Source organism: Pteropus medius, unplaced genomic scaffold (genome assembly GCF_902729225.1).
Source record: "Pteropus medius unplaced genomic scaffold, Ma_sr-lr_union100, whole genome shotgun sequence".
In the NCBI taxonomy this organism is placed as follows: domain Eukaryota; kingdom Metazoa; phylum Chordata; class Mammalia; order Chiroptera; family Pteropodidae; genus Pteropus; species Pteropus medius.
In genome coordinates this window covers 15,191,793-15,211,078 of record NW_024349799.1, presented here as the reverse complement: position 1 = coordinate 15,211,078, position 19,286 = coordinate 15,191,793, and the positions used below count along the sequence as shown (strand labels likewise).

The window sequence follows — 19,286 nt, the reverse complement described above, 5'->3', positions numbered from 1 at the left end:
TATTTGTCTGCGCATTGTGCCCCTGTTATTCAGCTCTTACAATCTCATGTGCCCACCTCTTCTGCAATGGTCCCTGAGCCTTAGAGGGGGCATTCTTGGTGTTCAATTTACAGGCTGACCCCACAGCAACGGTAGCAGAAGAAGCAGGCTGGAATACCTGTAACCCTACAAACAAAACAGACGATAGACGGAAGGCGAAAGACATTTCCTAATCCAAACAAGCCTTATGCCAAGGGTAGCCAGCGCCTGATGGAGAAAGTTCCCCCTCAGGCCCCAAGGCAAAATGGTCTTGGCAGCTATTCAGCACTCAAGGAGGGGAACCTCAGGAGGACTACCTTCTTTCTGGCTGGCAAATTGTTACCAAATTGTTACCAGTCTGAAGTCTGTGCATTGAATGCTTCAAAAGGCCAAAACTCAAAATGTCAGAGTTTCGAGTAAGAAAAATTTTTATTGATCGTGAAAGCACCAGCTGAGATGATGGAAGCCCTAGTAGTTTCTCAAATTCATCTTGTCAATTTTTACTTTTAATGCTGAAAAGGCATTCATTCACAAATCTGACAGATATTTGCTTCTACTTTATACCAGCACTTCGATAAGCTGGTTCTTAAATTTACTTCATTAAATTAAAAAAAATAATTGGTGAATGGCAAAAAGTGTAGACCTAACTTCTTTCTAATTTACTGCTGTCCTCAAGTCACTTATTTTATAATCCTTTATTATTCCTTTGTTGTAAGATTTTGAGAGGTTTGAAAGTGATGGGTTTTACAAATAATTTGGAGAATAGCAGAATCTTGATTTGAATCAGCCACAAAAGTAGAAGTATGCAGATGTGGTGGATTGCTCCTGTGCCCACACCTCTCTGGACACCCGACAGGATTGAGGAGAGATGGCAGGACTGAGAGGTGGTGCTGAGGAACCATCTGTACCACCATGCTTTGGCACAATAAAAACGTAGATATTTTCCTGAGGGTCAAATGGACAAAACAATAAGTTACTGGGCTGAACCTGCCTGCTTATAATCTACCAGAACTCTCTAAAAGAACTCACACCGGTATCCTCAGGAGAGCCAGTCACTGGCTGCCTACCATGTGTATATAACTAAGAAGTTATTCCAGCAATGCAAATATGGGTTCATATTACAAAATTTATTAATATAATTAACTATACTTACTCATTAGAGAAAAAAACGACAGTTCATAAAAATAGAACCTGAAAGAGCATCCAGTAAAAGTCAACACTCACTCTTCATAAACACTCTTACCAATTAGAAATAAAAAAATCTCTTTAACATGATTTAAAAAAAACTCAGAAACAAGTAGTAAACATCACTCTTGGTAATGAAATATTAGAGACATTTCCATTAAAATCAGGAATTTGACAATGCCCATTTTTATCTCATTCAATATGTCTCTGAAGCTCCACATTTATGCAATAAGAAATGAGAAATAAAAAAGATATTAGAAAGGAGGAGATAATTTTTCAGTAGTTTACGCTGAAAAGCCAAGCCAATTAGCTGAAAAACTATTCGAATAAAAAAGTTGAGGATGTGGTTCCATAGAATAGCAATTAGCAAGTACGCTTTACACACAGAAGGTCCTGGGATCATGCCCCAGTGGAGCCACAGTCCATGGTCTATGGCCATGCCACCCTGAACAACCCGGATGTCTGCTCTCAGAAGCTAAGCAGGGTTGGGCCTGGTTAGTACTTGGATGGGAGACCACCTAGGAAGACCAGGTGCTGTAGGCATTAAAAAAAAAAAAAGTTTAGTAAGGCAGTGTGATGCAAGATAACTATTTAAAAATCATCAGTTCTCATATATATATATATATATATCAGCAGTAACAATTAGAAATAAAAAGCAAAGTGTGATCCCATTTATAATATCAATAGCCTCATAAATACTTGGAAATAAAATTAACTAGAAATATGTAAGACTTCTATAAATCTAACTATATAAATATGATTAAGATCATACAGAAGAGATGAAGAAAATTGCAGAAATGTATTCTTGAGTGGGAAGACACATTTTAAAAAATATTTCCAGTTCTCCCCTAATTTATTAATTGATTAATCTGTAAATTTGGGGCAACCCTAATCAAAATCAAAATAGATCCTGTGAGAACTTTTCAAGTTCATTCTCCAGTTCATCTGCAAGAATAATAGTACAAAATGAGTGAAAGTTTGAAGAAAAAAGCTTATCCTACCACATATGAAAATGTATTATAAAGGTATTATAATAAATAATATCATGTTGAAATAAGAATAGACAAACTGATCAATAAAACTAAATAGAGAATCAGACATAAGAAAATTCGGTACATAGTAAAGATGGCATTTCAAATCAGTTGAGAAATGATGGGTTTATTTTTAATGGCATTAGGTCTATTGATTTTTTTAACAAAAAAGATTACCTTCCCAACACATACAATTTCAAATATATTAAAAATATAAATGTTAAAAGCAAAACTATAATAGAAAAAGAAGAAAGTATAGGCAGATATTTTTGTACAGTTTAATATTTGGAAGATTTTTAAAGCATGATACAAAATTGAGGCCCAACAGGAAAAGACTGAGAATCTGACTACACAATATTTGAAACTTCTCTAACTTAGAAGTCAGCATAAAGTTAAAAGACAAATGGCAAAGGAGAAGAAAATATTTGCATCATACATAACAGCCATAATAGGTAACATTCATAAAACAAAGAATTCCTATAATAAGAATGACAATTCGGTAGAAAAATGAACAAGGATAATAATAGATAAGTTACAGAAAAACACATATGATAAAATCCTCAGCATTGTTAAGAACCAAAAAAAAAGCAAGCTAATGAGACATGATTCTCACTTTACCTATCAAATTATCAAAAATTGAAAATATAATAATATCCTGTGTTGGAGAGGATATGGGAACCTGGCAGTCTCAAACACTATTTGATTGTGTTAATTGATTTAACATTTTTAAAAGGCAATTTCACAGTGATCAAAGTGTGCATCACAAGAGATTCTGGGACTTCAGTAATGTTCTGTTTCTGGAATTGGATGCAGTTTACACGAGTTACCTTTCATTTTGTTAAAGGTTGTTTAGTTGTGCACTTTCTTGTTTGTATGTTACAATTTAATATAAAACTTACCAAAAGAATGTGCATACTATTTGATTTAATTTCCCTTCTATAAAATAATTTCCCCTTCTAGAAATACCCTTGTATATATGTGTAAATATATAAAGGGGTTTGTTGATGTAGTAGTTATAATAGCAAACAAAATACTTTAAAGAGCGTAAGTGTTTATCAATAGAGGATAGATTAAATGATGTGAAATCCATACAAGAGAATACCATAAAGTTATTAAAAAGAATAAAGTAGCTTAGTTTGGGTCAAGATGCTGAAGTAGATGCCTTCTCTCATGACCACATCAAAAGTACAACTAAACTACAGAACAACCATCACTGAGAACTGCCTGAAGTCTAGCTGAACAAAAGTTTTATAACTCAGGATATACAGAAGAGGAAACATCCAGATGGTAGGAGGGGCGGAGATGCCAAACGGGCTCGTCCCACATGCTCGTGTGGCAGTTAAAAATTGGGAGGTATATCTTGGCTGTGGAGGTCCCTGTCTGGGGAGCGAGGGGTGCCAGCCTCACACCAGTCTCCCCAGCCTAGAGTTCCAGTGCCGAGAAGGGAGGTCCCCATAACTTCTGGCTGTGAAAATAAGTGGAGATTATAGCTGAGTGAGATCTAGGGCTTTTGAAGTTGCAAACCTTTCTCCTGAAGAGCATGTGTGTGAACGCACTCATTGATGGACTCACTCGCTCTGAGCTCTAGCACTCGGGCAGCAGCTCTGTATATGCCAGGGATATACAGAGAGGAACTGAATTGTCTGGCTTCAGAGTGAGGGCTGGAGGGGCAGCTCTCTCCCAGAGAGAAGTGCTGGCAAAAACCATTGTTTCTTTGTAGAGCCAACCCCCTTCACCCAGCCTGGATGCGCAGGCACAGGTGGCCGCCATATCTGAATCTCTATCAACCTGGCTAACACTATTCACCTCACCCTGGTGATTCTCTGATGTCTCACCCACTCAACTTTTAGGCCCACCCAAACTGCTTTTTTATACAAACGGCCTATCTTGGCTCATGCTACAGACTTTCCTAAAATCTCTCAAAGGTTCACAAACCCCAAACAAGCAACATATGGCCTCAGCGTGCCCCATACCTCTTGCTAAACCACCCCAAGCTCAGCACTAGCAGTAGCCAGCCTTACTTTGCATCATCGCCTCTCCCAGGTACCTCCAAGCCTGGCACAAGTGGCAACCACCTACAGATCACTTTGTAGCTCATACAAAGTGGCCTTTGGCAGGGCACAGGCAGTGACTGACCTTGGTCTCCAACAGAGCTTCTCTCAAGAGGACCACCCAGCACACATGGTGGCTAGCTTTAGACTGCACCAAAGCACCACCCAACCACCTCCACAAATGATACACTTACAGGGCAGACTGGGAAGGCACCAGGGTACTGCTAAAGCAAATCCTGCCCCATAGGGTCAGCCCCTGCACAACAGCTTCTCCACTGTAGTCACAGCCAGCCCTCACAACCAGCTAACCTGAGAGTCAATCCCTCATTGATGTGCAAGCAGAAACCAGGGCTCAGCTACAATAGGAGGGCACACCTGGAACAACTGGCTCAGGTGACCAGAGAAAGTATGCCACTGGGCCCCATAGTACACCTCCTATGTAAAGCCACTCTATTAAGACCGAGAGACATAGCAGTTCTACCTAATAGAAAAAACAAAAAAAAACAAAAAAAAACAAAAAAAAAAACACAAGGAGGCAGCCAAAATAGGAAGACAATGAAACATGTCCCAAACAAACAAAAAAATGAAACTCCAGAAAAAGACCTACATGAAATGGAGACAAGTAATCTACCAGATGCAGAGTTCAAAACGCTGGTTGTAAGGATGCTCAATGATCTCAGAAAGAACTTCAGCAAAGAGATAGAAAACATAAAAATGGAAATGGAAAACAAAAAAGAACCAGTCAGTAATGACGACTAATACAATAACTGAAATAAAGAATACATTAGAGAAAATCAACAGCAGATTAGATGAAGCAGAGGATTAAATCAAAGATTTAGAAGAGAAGGTAGCAGAAAACATCCAATTAGAAGAACAACATGAAAAAGACTCCAAAAAAATTAGAATAGTTTAAGGGGCCTCTTGGACAACATCAAGTGTACCAACATTTGCATTATAGGGATACCAAGAGAAGAGAGAGAGCCAGGAATTGAAAACATGTTTGAAGAAATAATGATGGAAAATGTCTCTAACCTGGCAAAGGAAATAGACATACAAGCCCAGAAACCACAGAGTCCCAAACAATATGAACCCAAAGAGGCCCACACCAAGATATATCATAATTAAAATGCCAAAGGTTAAGACAAAGAGAGAATGTTAAAAGCAAGAGAAAAGCAGTTAGTTACAAGGGAGCTCCCATAAGAATGTCAGCTGATTTCTCAACAGAAACTTTGCAGGCCAGAAGAGATTGGCATGAAATATTCAAAGAGATGAAAAGCAAGGACCTACAACCAAAATCATTCCACCCAACAAAGCTATCATTTAAAATTGAAGGACAGATAAAGAATTTCTCAGGCAAGGAAAAGCTAAAGGAATTCATCACCACCAAACCAGTATTATAAGACATGTTATAATACCAGTATTATAAGACTTCTTTAAGAAGAAAAAAAAGATAAAAATATGAACAATAAAAAGGCAATAACTACTATGGCCAAGCCACCCTGAACATACCCGATCTCAGCTGATCTCGGAAGCTAAGCAGGGTCAGGCCTGGTTAGTACTTGGATGGGAGACCACTTAGGAATACCAGGTGCTGTAGGCATAAAAAAAAGAAAAAAAAAAGGCAATAACTACATATCTATCAACATTTACTTTAAATGTAAATGGATTAAATGCTCCAGTCAAAACATATAGGGTGGCTGGATGTATAAGAAAATAAAACTCTTATATATGCTGCCTACAAGAGACTCACTTCAGATTGAAAGACACACACAGACTGAAAGTAAAGTAAAGGGATGGAAGAAGATACTTCATGAAAATAGAAACAAAAACAAACAAACAAACAAAAAACAGATGGGGTAGCAATGCTTATACCAGACAAAATAGACTTTAAAACAAAGGTTATAACAAGAGACAAAGGACTCAATAATCCCACCTATGGGTATTTATCCCAAGAAACCCAAAACACTACATCAGAGAGACATGTGCATTTATCTGTTAATTGCAACATTATTTACAATAATCAAGATAGGGAGGCAACCTGAATATCCATCAATGGATGAATAGATAAATAAGAGGTGGTACATATATACAATGGAATATTACTCAGACATTAAGAAAGAATGACTCTTGCCATCTGCAACAACATGGATGGATCAAGAGAGTATTGTGCTGAGTGGAGAAAGTCAGACAGAGAAAGACAAATGCCATGTGATTTCACTTATATGTGGAATCTAAAGAACAAAATTAATGAAAAAACAAAACAGAAACAAACTCATAGATACAAACAACATTTTGATGGGTGCCAGATGGGATTTGGGGGGATGGGAGAAAAAAGGGAAAGAGATTAAGATGTACAAATTAGTAGTTACAAGATAATCATGGAGATGTAAAGAATAGCATAAGTATAGTCAATAATATTGTAATATCTATGTATGGTGTCAGATGGGTACTAGATTTATCAGATTGATCACTTTTAAGTTATATAAATGCCTAATCACAAATTCTAATGTTGTACACCTAAAACTAATATAATATTGTATGTCAACTGTAATTGAAAAATAAAAAATTATTAAAAAATGAATAAAGTAGCTTTATCTGTATGATTGGCAAGATAGTCATGATAAACTAAGTGGAAAAAGCAATCTGCAAAACAATATTGTAGCAGAAGTTATTTTTATTTTGTTTAGTTCACCTTTTTATCCTCTAAAAGTTATAAAGACATTTATGAAAACACACACACAAAACTTTCTTTTAATGTGTTTTTCTGATAACTTTTTCCAAGTATAATTTATTTTTAACAATGCAATAATACTGAAATGTGATTTTATTTCTTGGTTTTTATACTTAATCATATATTGTTAGAATTTTTCATGTGACTGCATATCTTCTTAAAAACATTTAAATTGTAAAGGTAGTGTACATATACATATACATGGTGAAAAATTAAATGAATCAAAAAGGTATAAAATTAAAATAATTAGCCTATTTTACAAATAAAAACAAATAAACTTTTTTTTTTTTAAAGCACTAAACTGCAAGCTCCTGGAGGCAATGACTAATCATATTTTTTAACATCTTATTTCCTTCTTGTAGTGCTCAGTACACTGCCACGTATCTGTGGTGGATATTCTACTCGAGACAGGTCAGGTGAATTCTTGTTTCTTTTAAAACAAATTCTTCAATAAAGTTGGGAGATTTGTGCTTAAGGATGTGACCTAATGACCTAATGATTGTGTTAAAAGATTTTCAATGAAGTGTGAAATATCCATTAACACAGGAGCAGTGAGAAGTACAGTACCATACCGGGAGAGCCACATCAGTACAGCACCATGATTTTTTTATATCTGTTTGTAATCCCAGATGTTATATCAAAAATGTTTATACTTTTGTTGCCCTATAAAAAATTACTGTCCTTTTTAGTTCTCTTTGTTGAGGGAACAGGCACTACAGTCAGAGAATCAATCTAGGTTTAAGATTTCTGCCTTCTTAGCAGTTTCTTAAGAAGAGGCATATTTAGACAGCTTTCAGCCAGTCTTGGGAGCCACTTCAGGAGAGACGACTTAGTAATTAAAAGAAGGTTATTCCTAATTTCTGCATGTCTGTGACAGCCCTGTAGTCATCCTGACAGTAGAGCCTCCTTTTGTAGGGTGGGGTAGGTTTTGTGAACATGTGGACCAACTTTATTATTTGGTCAGCTCTATAGGCTACTTATTTCTCCTAAATGACCACTTTCTACCTCTTCACTGATATTCTTCTAAAGAGAATCCCACATTAATTGCTTCTCCTTTCTCACCTTCTTTGTGACTTAACCAAATGCAATTTGGCTCCCAATGTCTTTTTGAAACTGCTTTTGAAGGTCACTGATGACCTAATTGCTATATGCAATGGCTTTTCCTCAGTGCTAATCTTGATGTCTCTGAATAATTTAATACAACTGACCACTCCCTTATTTTTGAACTCTTCTCACTGTGTGTTTTATGATACTAACTTCTGATTCTTGCTCAAGCTCGAACCATAGAAACATTAACAAACAGCTAATATTCATTGAGTATCGGGTTATTTTCATGTAATCTCACACTTAATTCTCTTTGGCACGAGGAAAATATCATTCCCATTTTATAGAAAACTAAGATATGAGGAAACTAAGGCTTAAAAATGTTGATTAATTTTCTCCATCGAACGGGTAATAAGGAGCCATCTAACTCAGTTAGTGCAAGAAAAGAGCCCATGACCTTAACTGCTGTGATGTGTCTGATAGAGTTAGAAGGGATTTCTTGAGGTCAGCAAATTCAGCTGCTTCACTTCATTTCTGCAAAAAATGCTAGTGAAATTTCAACAGGGATTGCATGTAATCAGTAGATCACTTTGGATAGTATTGTTACTTTAACAATATTGCATCTTCTAATCCAAGAACACGAATTTCTTTCCATTCATTTCAACTTATTGTCCTTTCAGCAATGTTTTATGGTTTTTCATGTACAAGTCTTTCACTTACTTGTTTAGTTTATTCCTAGGTATTTTATTCCTTCTGATGCTATTGCAAATAAAATTTTTTTTATTAATTTCCTTTTTGTATTGTTCACTTGCTACTATATAAAAATACAACTGATTTTTGCATATCGATTTTGTATCCTCCAACTTTGCTGAATTCATTTATTTGTTCTAACAGTTTTTTTGGGTGTGTGTGTGTGTAGAAACTTTGGGGTTTTCTACATACATAGGTCATGTCTGAGAAGAGAAATAATTTTACTTCTTCCTTTATAATTTGGATGCCTTTTATTTCTTTTTATTGACTAATTGCTCTAGAACTTTCTGTACTGTGTTGAATAGCAGTGGCAAAAGGAGGCATCTTATTTTGTTCATGATCTTAGGAAAAAAGTTTTCAGTCTTTCACCGTTGAATATGGTGTGGGTTTTTCATATATAGCCTTTATTATGTTGAGGCAGTTCCTTTTTATTCCTAGTTTATTATTTTTATCATGAAAGGGTGTTGGATTTTGTTCAATGCTTTTTTTGTATTAATTGAGCTAATCATGTTGATTTTCCCCTTTTTATTACTGTAAGATATTAATTACATTGATTTTCTTAAAACGTGTCTATTGCTGGATTAAATCCCACTTGGTCAGAATTATAGTGTATAATTCTTTTAATATGCTGCTGAATTTAGTTTGCTATTATTTTGTTGAAGATTTTTACATCTATATTTATGAAGAGTATTGGACTGTATTTTTCCTTTGTAGTGTCTTTGTCTAGCTTTGGTAGTAGAACCTAGGTAATACTGGTCTAATAGAATAAGGTAGAGTGTTCTGTCATCTCTTTTTTGGTAGAGTTTAAGGATTGATGTTAATTCTTCTTTAAATGTCTGGTAGAATTCACCAGTGAATCAATCTGGTCCTGGAACTTCCTTCGTTGGGAGATTCGAAAAAAAATTTCTTCTTTTTAAAATTGTAAAGTATACATAATATAAAGTTTACTGTTTTAATCATTTTTAACATACAGTTCAGTGGCATAAGTATGTACATTTACATCATTGTGCTGTTGTGAGATTTTTGGTTACTGAGTCAATCTCCTTACTTGTTAAACATATTCAGATTTTCTATTTTGTCTTGATTCAATTTTGATAGTTTATATTTTAGGATCTGTTTCTACACGCAACAGTTGTGATATCAAATGTGTGGGTCTTCCACACAAAGCAAGTTTCCAATTTTCTGTCAAAACCAAATGACTGGGTGTCCTACAATTTAATTCAATTCTGACACTACCTAGAGTTAGTGCAGACCAACAAGACTGAGGTTAAGGGCTCAGTCTCACGAGTCTTTCCCTTGTTTCAGATACCAATCTCAAGCAGTGGGTACCCAGGTTATCCACACTTTTGTCCAACTTGGCTATAAATTGGGAGGTCTCACTACTTCTTCATCAGGTTTGATAATGTGCTGTAATGGCTCACAGAACTTAGAGAAACACTTTACTCACTCTTACCAGTTTATTATAAAGGATACAAATGAACAGCCAGATGAAGAAGCATATAAGTCAAAGTTAGGAAGTGTACCAAGCACAGGAACTTCTGTTCCTGTGTGGTTTAGGGTACATCACCTGCCTGGCATGTGGATGCATTTACCAACCAGGAAGCTCTCTGAACTCCATTGTTTAGGGTTTTTATGGAGGTCTCATTGCCTAGACATGATTAAGTCATTGGCCATTGGTGATTAACTCAATCTCCAGCTTCTCTCCTATCTTTGGAGATCAGAAATTGAGTAAGTGGGGTTGAAAGTTCTAACTCTCTTATCACATGGTTGGTTACTCTGGCAACTAGCTCCTATCTTGAAGCTTTCTAGATATAAACTTAGTTATGGTTGAAAAGGGGCTTATTATAAATAACAAAAGAAACTCCTCACCCCATCACTTGAGAAATTACCACAGTTTTAAGACCTCTGTGCCAGTAACCCATGAGAAAGACCAAGTATATATTTCTTACTATATCACGGTATCACAGTGTGTTTCTCGGAATTTGTACATCCATTTGTTACACAATTTTATTGGCATACCATTGCTCATAATACTCTTACGATCCTTATTTCTGTAAGGTCAGTAGTAATTTCTTCACTTTCTTTTCCGATTTGAGTAATTTGAGTCTTCTTTTTTCCTTCTGCTAGCTTTGGGTTTAGTTTGTTTTTCTTTTCATAGTTCCTTAAGGTGTTCAGTTAGGTTATTAATTTAAAATCCTTCTTTTTTAATGTAGGCATTTACAGCTATAAATTTCTTTCTTAGCACTATTTTTGCTGTAATTCATAAGTTTTGGTGTATTGTGTTTTTGTCTTTATTCATATCAAGGTATTTTTCTAATCTCCCTGTGATTTCTTTTTTGATCCATCAGTTATTTAAGAGTATTATTTAATTTCTACGCACAGTCTTCCCTCTGTATCTGCAGGGGATTGGTTCCAAGATTCCCCCCTTAGATACCCAAATCTGCAGATGCTCAAGTTTCTTGCATAAAATGTTGTTGCAGTATTTGCAAATAACCAATATTTGCATATAGGCTACCACGGGGTATGCCTACATTATTCACGTGGATTCAGTGTTGTGCTCAGCATGTGGCAAATTCAAGTTTTGCTTTTTGGATCTCTCTGGGATTTAAAAAAAATAACAGCTTTATTTATTTACTCAGTTTTATACTTTGAAATTTTTTATTTTTCAATTACAGCGCAGTGGTTAGACTTATGGTGACCCCCCCTCCCCATAAGTCTAGTACCTACTTGGCACCGTACATAGTTATTACAATATTATTGACTATATTCCCTAAGCTGTACTATTTTCTAACTGCCAATTTGTACTTCTTAATCTCTTCACCTTTTCTCTCAGCCCCCCAACCCCTGCCATCTGGCAACCATCATTTGGTTCTCTTTATCTGTGAGTCTATTTGTTTGTTCATTTATTTTGTTTTTGAGAGTCTACTTATAAACAAAATCATATGGTATTTGCCTTTCTCTATCTGCCTTATTTCACTTAGCCTAATACCCTCTAGGTGCATCTATGTAATTGCAAATGCTGAGATTTCATTCTTTTTTATGGTCAAGTAATATTTCATTGTATAAAAGTAACACACCTTCTTTATCCATTCATCCATTGATGGATACTTAGATTGCTTCCATATCTTGGCTGCTATAAATAGCACTGCAATGAATATAGGATTTCATATGTATTTTCGAGTTAGTGTTTTGGTTTTCTTCAGATAAATCCCCAGATGTGGAATTGCTGGGTCATAAAGTAGTTCTATTTTAATTTTTTGAGGAACCTCCATACTGTTTTCCATAGTGGCTGTATCAATTTACAATGGGATTTTTTTTTTTAAATTAAAATATTTCCGAACTGAGGTTGGTTGAATCTGTGGATGCAGAACTCGTGGATATGAAGGACTATTTAATTTCCAGTTTTCCTCCTGTTATTGATTTCTGGTTTCATTCCATTGTGATAGGAAAAGATACTTTGTATGACTTCAGTCTTTTAATATTTATTAAAACTTGTTTTATGGCCTAACGAATGGTCTCTAGTTCCTTAACTTTATAGATGAACATGAAGCTCAGAGATGAAATGCTTGCTGAAATAAGTGTGTATTTATTTATAGAATTAGGACTAGAACCCAAGTCTCTTGATTCTATCTTCTATCATTGAAATTTGATGTTTGTTTAAAGTGTGAAAGGGCTTAATTTGGAGTGCAATAAGGAGCCACTCTATGTAACTTGTTGGCTCTTCTGCTTTTGCCTAAAAGTAGGTATTCGCCAAGGGTTTGTGCTTGGTCTTTTTTCACTTCTCCACACTTTGATAGCTTCTCTTCAGTTTGGAATGCCAGTCTCCTTTTCCAATTCCATGCTGGTTATTTCTACCTGGGTGATATTTGAGAATCTTAGAACCAACATGTGCTAAAAGGAACTATGCCTTCTCTGCATTCTATCAGCAAATTTTCCTAGCATTCCTATTTTTTTTTGTTGTTGTGGTTGCTGTTATTAATTGCACTGCCACTCATTATCCCAGTGACTCAGGGTGGGAAAATGGAAAGTCAATTTTAATTTTCTTTCCCCTCACAAGATCTCCACATCTGATCAGGTACAAACTCTTGTGACTTCTCTCTGAAGTACTATTCCTATTTGTCCTCTTTCCTATTTTCACTGCTACCATTTATTACCTCTTGCCTCTATTAGTATAATAGCCTGATTACCTTCTTCTTTAATCACTACTAAACTATATTTATTAATCTTTCTAAAGTATATGACATTAGATAAACAATGATGGTGTCATCCTCCATTCAAAATCATCAAAAAATAGATTCCATGTGCCCACCGAATAAGGTGCAAACTTCTTAGTTTGCCATCTTAGGCTCATCATGATTGGGTTCCAATCTACTTTTTATTCCAAATTTATTGCAGACCCCACCACGCAGCTTATGTTCCAGAAACCTGAGCTTCAGTCTTGCAACAGTTATTGTAATGAATGCGAGATGCTGGGAATCCACTGGGAAGCAAAACAGACCAGGTCTTTTCCCATTCTTGCGTCCTCAATCTCAATTTGATCTTGGTCCCACTCTTCTGCACCTTGCACTCGAGAGTAGGTTTCTCTAACAACTGCCCTGTTTCTATCCATGGGGGCGTGCCTCAGGGGAAAAAGGAGGCTAAAGGGCAGAAGAAAAAGATTGCCAAGTGCCAGGATGAAATTGAAGTGTGAAAACTGGAGTTCCCCTTCCCCTACTAACGAGAGAAGGGCCCAACTCTTTACCCCAGGGTTAAAAGGGTCTGGAAAAGGCCCAGGATTGGGCTTGGTTGAGAAAGCTGGGGTAAGGTAGGAGAGAAGTTGGTTTCAGCGAGGAAGGTCTGCCATTACAAAACCATTACAGCCTCTAGCTTTCTCTGCCTGAAGTCTGGGCGGCGGCTCTCGATCAGAGCCCAGGTTTTCTTGCTCATTCACTTCAGGAGCGGTCCAGGCCGGCCTCGCCTCCAGCTTCCTTAGCTCCCTCGGGGACGCTCTGCCTCCTCTCAGTCGCAGTTCCCGCCTCGGCTCTCCGCCACCGCTGAGCCCACTGGGGAGGGGCGTCTCGTTGGCTCCAGCCTCTTCGGGCGCCGAGCTCCGGGACCCGCCCCCCCCCGCGCCAGTTGCCAGGGAGCGGTTGCCATAGAGCTGAGCAGTTGTCCGCGTGCGCAGGCGGAAGTCCCGGATTGAGGCGCCGCCATTTTTGCTGCCCGGACACGGAGCGAGAGGCTGAGAGAGTCGGAGACGCTATCTGCTTCCATCCGTCGCGCAGACCCTGCCGGAGCCGCTGCCGCTATGGATGATCGGGAGGATCTGGTGTACCAGGCGAAGCTGGCCGAGCAGGCTGAGCGATATGACGGTGAGTTGGGGGGGCAACGGGGGGCTGGAATTCTCGGACCCTCTGCCGCCGCCCACAGAGGCCGGAGCAAGAGACAAAATGGCGGCACCGTCTCCGATCCTGGCCCGGGGACGTGGATTTGGGAAGCAGGAAATGGTCTGTGGTCTCCCGGAGCGGTGGGAGGCCCCAGGCCCAGGAATTTGACCTCTTCGGCGTCCTCAGCAGCAGACACTCGCGAGCCTAAAGGCCGAGGCGATAGAGTGGAGGAGTTGGTTGTAAAATGGCGGCTGTGGGGGGAGGGCGCGTCCCGGGGCGGGGGAGGGGGAAGAGATGGAGGGTGCTGTCTCCGGGCGAGCAATCCCCAGGGGAGCTTCTGGCCAGTCTTGGGATGTGGAGCACTGTTAGGTGGGGTGATGGAGGAAGAAACACCCGCCACTTGGGAGGGAGAGGCGACCAGGAGGTGTAACGCGGGCTCCTTTCAGGGAAATATGGCGGGTGGGGGCGGTGGCTTTTCCCCGGAGGCCCAATGTGGGGCGGCGGCTGTGGAGTCTCACAAAGGAGGAAGCCTTGCGAGTGGAGGTCTTCTTTGAGCTTGTGGGGGGCAGTCTTGAATGAGGGTGGGGGAAGGGGAGAGGGTGGGAATCACTGCAGTTCATCCTTGGGCGGAGGCCCGCGGAGATGCTGGTCTCGGATATCTTTCCCGTAGGCCGGCACACCTTGTAGTGAGGGTTTTTTAGGCTTTACGTTCAACCTCGCCTTCCTTTGGGGAGGTCTTGCAAAACCTTAGTCACACTCTCACCCTTTCCTCAGATTTATCCCGGAGAATTCGAAGTTCCTGTAATTTTCTGTTTCCATAAGCTGTGGGTTCTGGTAGATAGAACATTGAACAGGAAACAGACCATGACTTAGTCCCTTTCCATTTCTTGTCGCAGTCTACCAGTTTGTAAAAACGATGACTTTCCTGTTCACACGCACCATTATGACAAACGGGGAAAGATCGTTGAAAAATAAAATTATTTAAAATAATGTTTAGTAATCGCATTTTGATTGACTGCCGGGGCTTGGAATTCGTGTTGTACCCATTGGGGTTTTAACCTATCCCAGGCACTTAGCTGAGACTTGGATTTTTGTACTATGAACATACGGGGTCCCAGAAGATCCTGTATTCTTTTTTCCATTTTGAATAAATGGTTTTTATGTACAGATTTGAACAGTTTTTCTTTATTCATTAATCCTTTGCGCCTAAAAGTTCTTTTGTCATTTTTCAGAACTTTATCTAAATGTCCATTGTATTCAGTCCATCCCAGGCTGCTGCTTTTTTGAAATTGCTCCTCCCCCTTATTTTGGAACTGTGTACTTGAATTAACCCTACATCCGTTAAAATGTGTTAGAAAAGCAAAAAGTCATATATGTGGTTTCTGTGGTTTTAATGCGGTTGTGGGGTGAGACATGTTTGGAATCAAGTGCCATTGATCTTTATATATTTTTAAATTAAGCCACTTATTTTCAAAATATGTGGGCCCTTGCTTTCCTTGAATGCTTATTTGTCCTGTGAATACCCTCAGGGCTAGTCTTAATGTATCACATTAGGATTCTGAAATTTAAAAATTAGAAGAAAAGGCCTTTAACTCAAACTGAGGAATGATACAGCATTAAATTTTGTTCTGTAAATCCTTAAATTGCTATTTGTATTGAACAAGATTCCTGTTGGGAGGGGGAGGGGAATAGATGGGGAAGTGGCAGCTCAAGGTCAGATTTGTCTTTATTTCAATGTTTAAAAGTCAAACAGATGAAGGGGTGTTTGTAATGGAAGTTTTTTCTTTTTCCCCCTCATGTTCCAAGTAGGTTCCTCACTTAGTCTACTAGTGTCCTTGGAAGGAAACTTGAAATTATATTTGAATGCTTTCTGTTCTGTAGAGATTTAGGCTCTGAGTAAACTTGCTGTGATAACCAAAAAGGACATAGAGGAAGGTTTTTTTGTTTTAAACTTGTTTTAAAAAGTGATTTGGAAGCTCATGATTATAATTTACAAATAAGTGACAGTTCATTGATAATCATATTTTGGAATTGAGTGCTGAGGGTTTTTGACCAAACGCTTCACAGGTTATTTAACATAGGACTCTGTAGATAGGGCCACATCCTTACGTTGGGGTCTCCTTCAGGATCGAAATGGGGAAGGAGATAGTCTATCAGGTGGGGAGGAACTCCTGTGACTGTTGGGAACAAGATAGGAAGGGAGTCTTTGAAGAGAAGAAAAAGTCATTAGGAATCAGATTCTTAACTGTCTACTTCATTGTTAACAATTCATTGTTATTCATGGTAACAAAAAATGATGCTATAGTTTCAGTCACCAGTTTATCAAGTGTGGGGAGTGGAAGGAGGTGAGGTTGCATTTGAATGATTTGTGTTTGGGTACTTGGTTATAAGTACTGGTTTTTCTCATTGTTCTGGCAGTACCTTTGTTAAAATTTTGTATGCCGTAGTGAACCTAATATTTAAAACCTTTGTAGCATCATTTAACACTCTCCTGGGTAATAGGAATGAACTTACGTGGTTCATTTAATAGTACTGGAGCAAAAACTAAGCTGTGTTCAGAAAATGGACAATTTTGGATTGCAGATAGGAAATACTGAAGTTTGGGGCCAGGAGGGTTCACTTTGAAGATTAAATTCAGCATCTCATCACTTAAATGGGTAGTCTGAGAAATAGCTTCTATGTCATTTGTAGTTACATTAAGCAAGTCCATTATTTTTTAGCATTCTCGAACTAAAGACTTACCATCCCATCTATATGAACCACATTAGTACAGAAAAATGGGGCCTGTAGAGGTGGTGAGAGGGAGTGAATAGTTTTCACATTTTTTGAGAGTAGAGGTCAGCATAAACTACATTTGGATTGGTGGGGTAGTTGCTGGTTTTGTCTTTTCACTCTTCTCTCTGTGATGATTGGTTCCATGTGAAGTAGTGATAATGGTTTGTCACCTTATACATCAGCACCAGGAATAAATCGATCTGAGTCTCGAGAGCCGTCCTTTTAAAACACCAAGCCTCATCTGTAGCTTATTCTGGTAGTCAGTGAAGGATGGGTGGGGGCATGTTCTGAATTAACTTCTTAATATATGTCTTGTTAGGAAAGAAATGGGTAATAGTAAACTAACTTTAGTAATGAGTTTTAAAAACAGGTTAATTACCAATTCTTAACTGTAGGCTAGTAGTAATTATTATTGCTATTTCAGTTAATGAAGTTTATTGAATGCAGTTTTTCTCCTGCCTAAACATAAGCACAATTGGATAATGCAATTTTTAAAATCCCTTCTAGTAACTTTTAATCTTCGTATTTAATGCAGATGCTCTTTTTGTGTACTTTAGACTTTTGTGCAGTATTGTGTATGTTGGGCATACTTCAGTTTATTCTATTGGCTTACAAAACTATGGAATATAATGAAATGATGAATCATTGCAATTTGAGGCGACAGGGTAAATTCTTACTACTGTGGGCATTCCTAGGCACCCTTTTCACCTTTATATGAAAAGGTCTCAATTTGAATTCCAGTGTGGGGAAGAACACTTATGGCAAGTATTAAACTGAGCAAATTTTGGATTCAGTAAGTACAAACAAACACACTGAAAGTCCATACAAAGAAGCAGGCTTTCCATAATTGTTTTATAGCTTGGTCAAGGGAATAGGAAATGTTTTGAAGATTTCTTGACTTTAACCTGGTTATAGTGAGTGAAATTTCAGCCAAGTAAATTAATATATCTAATTTAACAAATAAGCTTCAAATTTGTAAGAAGCTTACCTGAAAGCATTTTTAAAATTTTTATTTATTTTAGTTATTTACTTTTGTTTTTTAGGCGAGGCAACCCTTGGTTGACCTCATAGATTGCGAGGACCTTGTCAGCTTACAATCCCTTATTTTTTAATTTTTTTACACCTGTAGCACCTGGTCTTCCTAGATGGTCTCACATCTAAGTACTAACGAGGCCCGACCCTGCTTAGCTTCTGAGATCAGGTGGGATCAGGCTTGTTCAGAGTAGCATGGCTGTAGACTGAAAGCATCATTTTTTTAAAAAGGGCTCTAAAGTGGATTTTGCTGGAATTTTACCTTAATATTTAAGAAAAGTATTTAAATAGTAATGACAGGTATAGGATAAAAATTAAAATTTCAATCTTTATATGCCATATTTACATAGAATGTACCTTTTCACAGACCACTTTTACACAAATTTTTACTTATTTCATACAACATTGAATTGGGTAGTAGTGTTACTTCCATTTTATGGTTCAGGAAAGTGAATTTGAGACTATTCAGTGATTTTTTTTTTTTTTAACCCCCCTGTATACCATGACTAGTTGGCTTCAAATAACATGTCTTGGTATTTACTACTTGACTAGTATCTATCGAAATAGTAGGTAAAATATTTTCATACTTTTGTAAAGAAACCTTGTGCTTTTAGGAACTCATTTCAAGGCACAGTGAATGAAGTGATTTTAGGTAATTTCAGCATGTGTATTTGCATATAGGTTCCTTGGTTTATCATGTCTGTATTGGTATGGCTAATACTATGCATTTCTGTAAAGTACTTTTAAAACATTTTCCCCTTCATCTTTGTCTTAATGGATGCAGCCCTTAAGTAAATGATGTAATCATAAAACTTCTAGAAGAGGGAAAAGTTGGCAAATGACTCACAGATGTTCTAAGTAGTAGCCTAGGTAGCGTCAAACAAAATTCTTTAAGGAGTAGTGAGGAACAGCAAAAGTTATCTGTACTGTTTTTGAAATGGTCAGTTAACAGTTTGATAGTTAAATATTAATATATCCAAGTTGACATTTGTTTGCCAACATAATTATACGAATTGAGCTTATTAAGTAGTCATGATAGTCACACTCCTAGAACATTTTCAGAAGCTTAAATTTACTAAGTTGTAGTAACAACTGCCATAATAAGAGGGTCATCGTAATTTATGTTCCAAATCAGGATATCTTGAAACGAAGGAGTACCAATTCATAATCGTGCTGTAGGCATAACTGGGATTGTCTTAAACTTCAAACTTGCCCCTCTAGTCATCCTACTTAAGACCATTTGTTACTACTAGTTGTCTCATTTAGGTTCATACAAAAATTTCCTAAGCATTGTCCATCTCTT

At 37.7% G+C, this 19,286-nt stretch overlaps 1 protein-coding gene and 3 pseudogenes across 1 annotated transcript in view; 3 read left to right on the top strand and 1 right to left on the bottom strand.

The window, feature by feature from the left end:
- Positions 1-1,630: 1,630 nt before the first annotated feature.
- LOC120621277 (uncharacterized) lies at positions 1,631-1,746 on the top strand (annotated as a pseudogene).
- A 4,020-nt stretch (positions 1,747-5,766) lies between these two features.
- Positions 5,767-5,885, top strand: LOC120621196 (uncharacterized; annotated as a pseudogene).
- Positions 5,886-13,962: 8,077 nt separating this feature from the next.
- The window catches only part of YWHAE (tyrosine 3-monooxygenase/tryptophan 5-monooxygenase activation protein epsilon), a 35,627-nt gene continuing 30,303 nt past the window's right edge, over positions 13,963-19,286 (top strand). The window contains exon 1 of the mRNA XM_039886259.1: positions 13,963-14,161. Within this exon, the coding sequence (XP_039742193.1) occupies positions 14,098-14,161 (64 nt within the window). The 5' untranslated portion in view covers positions 13,963-14,097. The remainder of the gene's footprint in view (positions 14,162-19,286) is intronic.
- On the bottom strand, positions 18,072-18,190 carry LOC120621328 (uncharacterized; annotated as a pseudogene).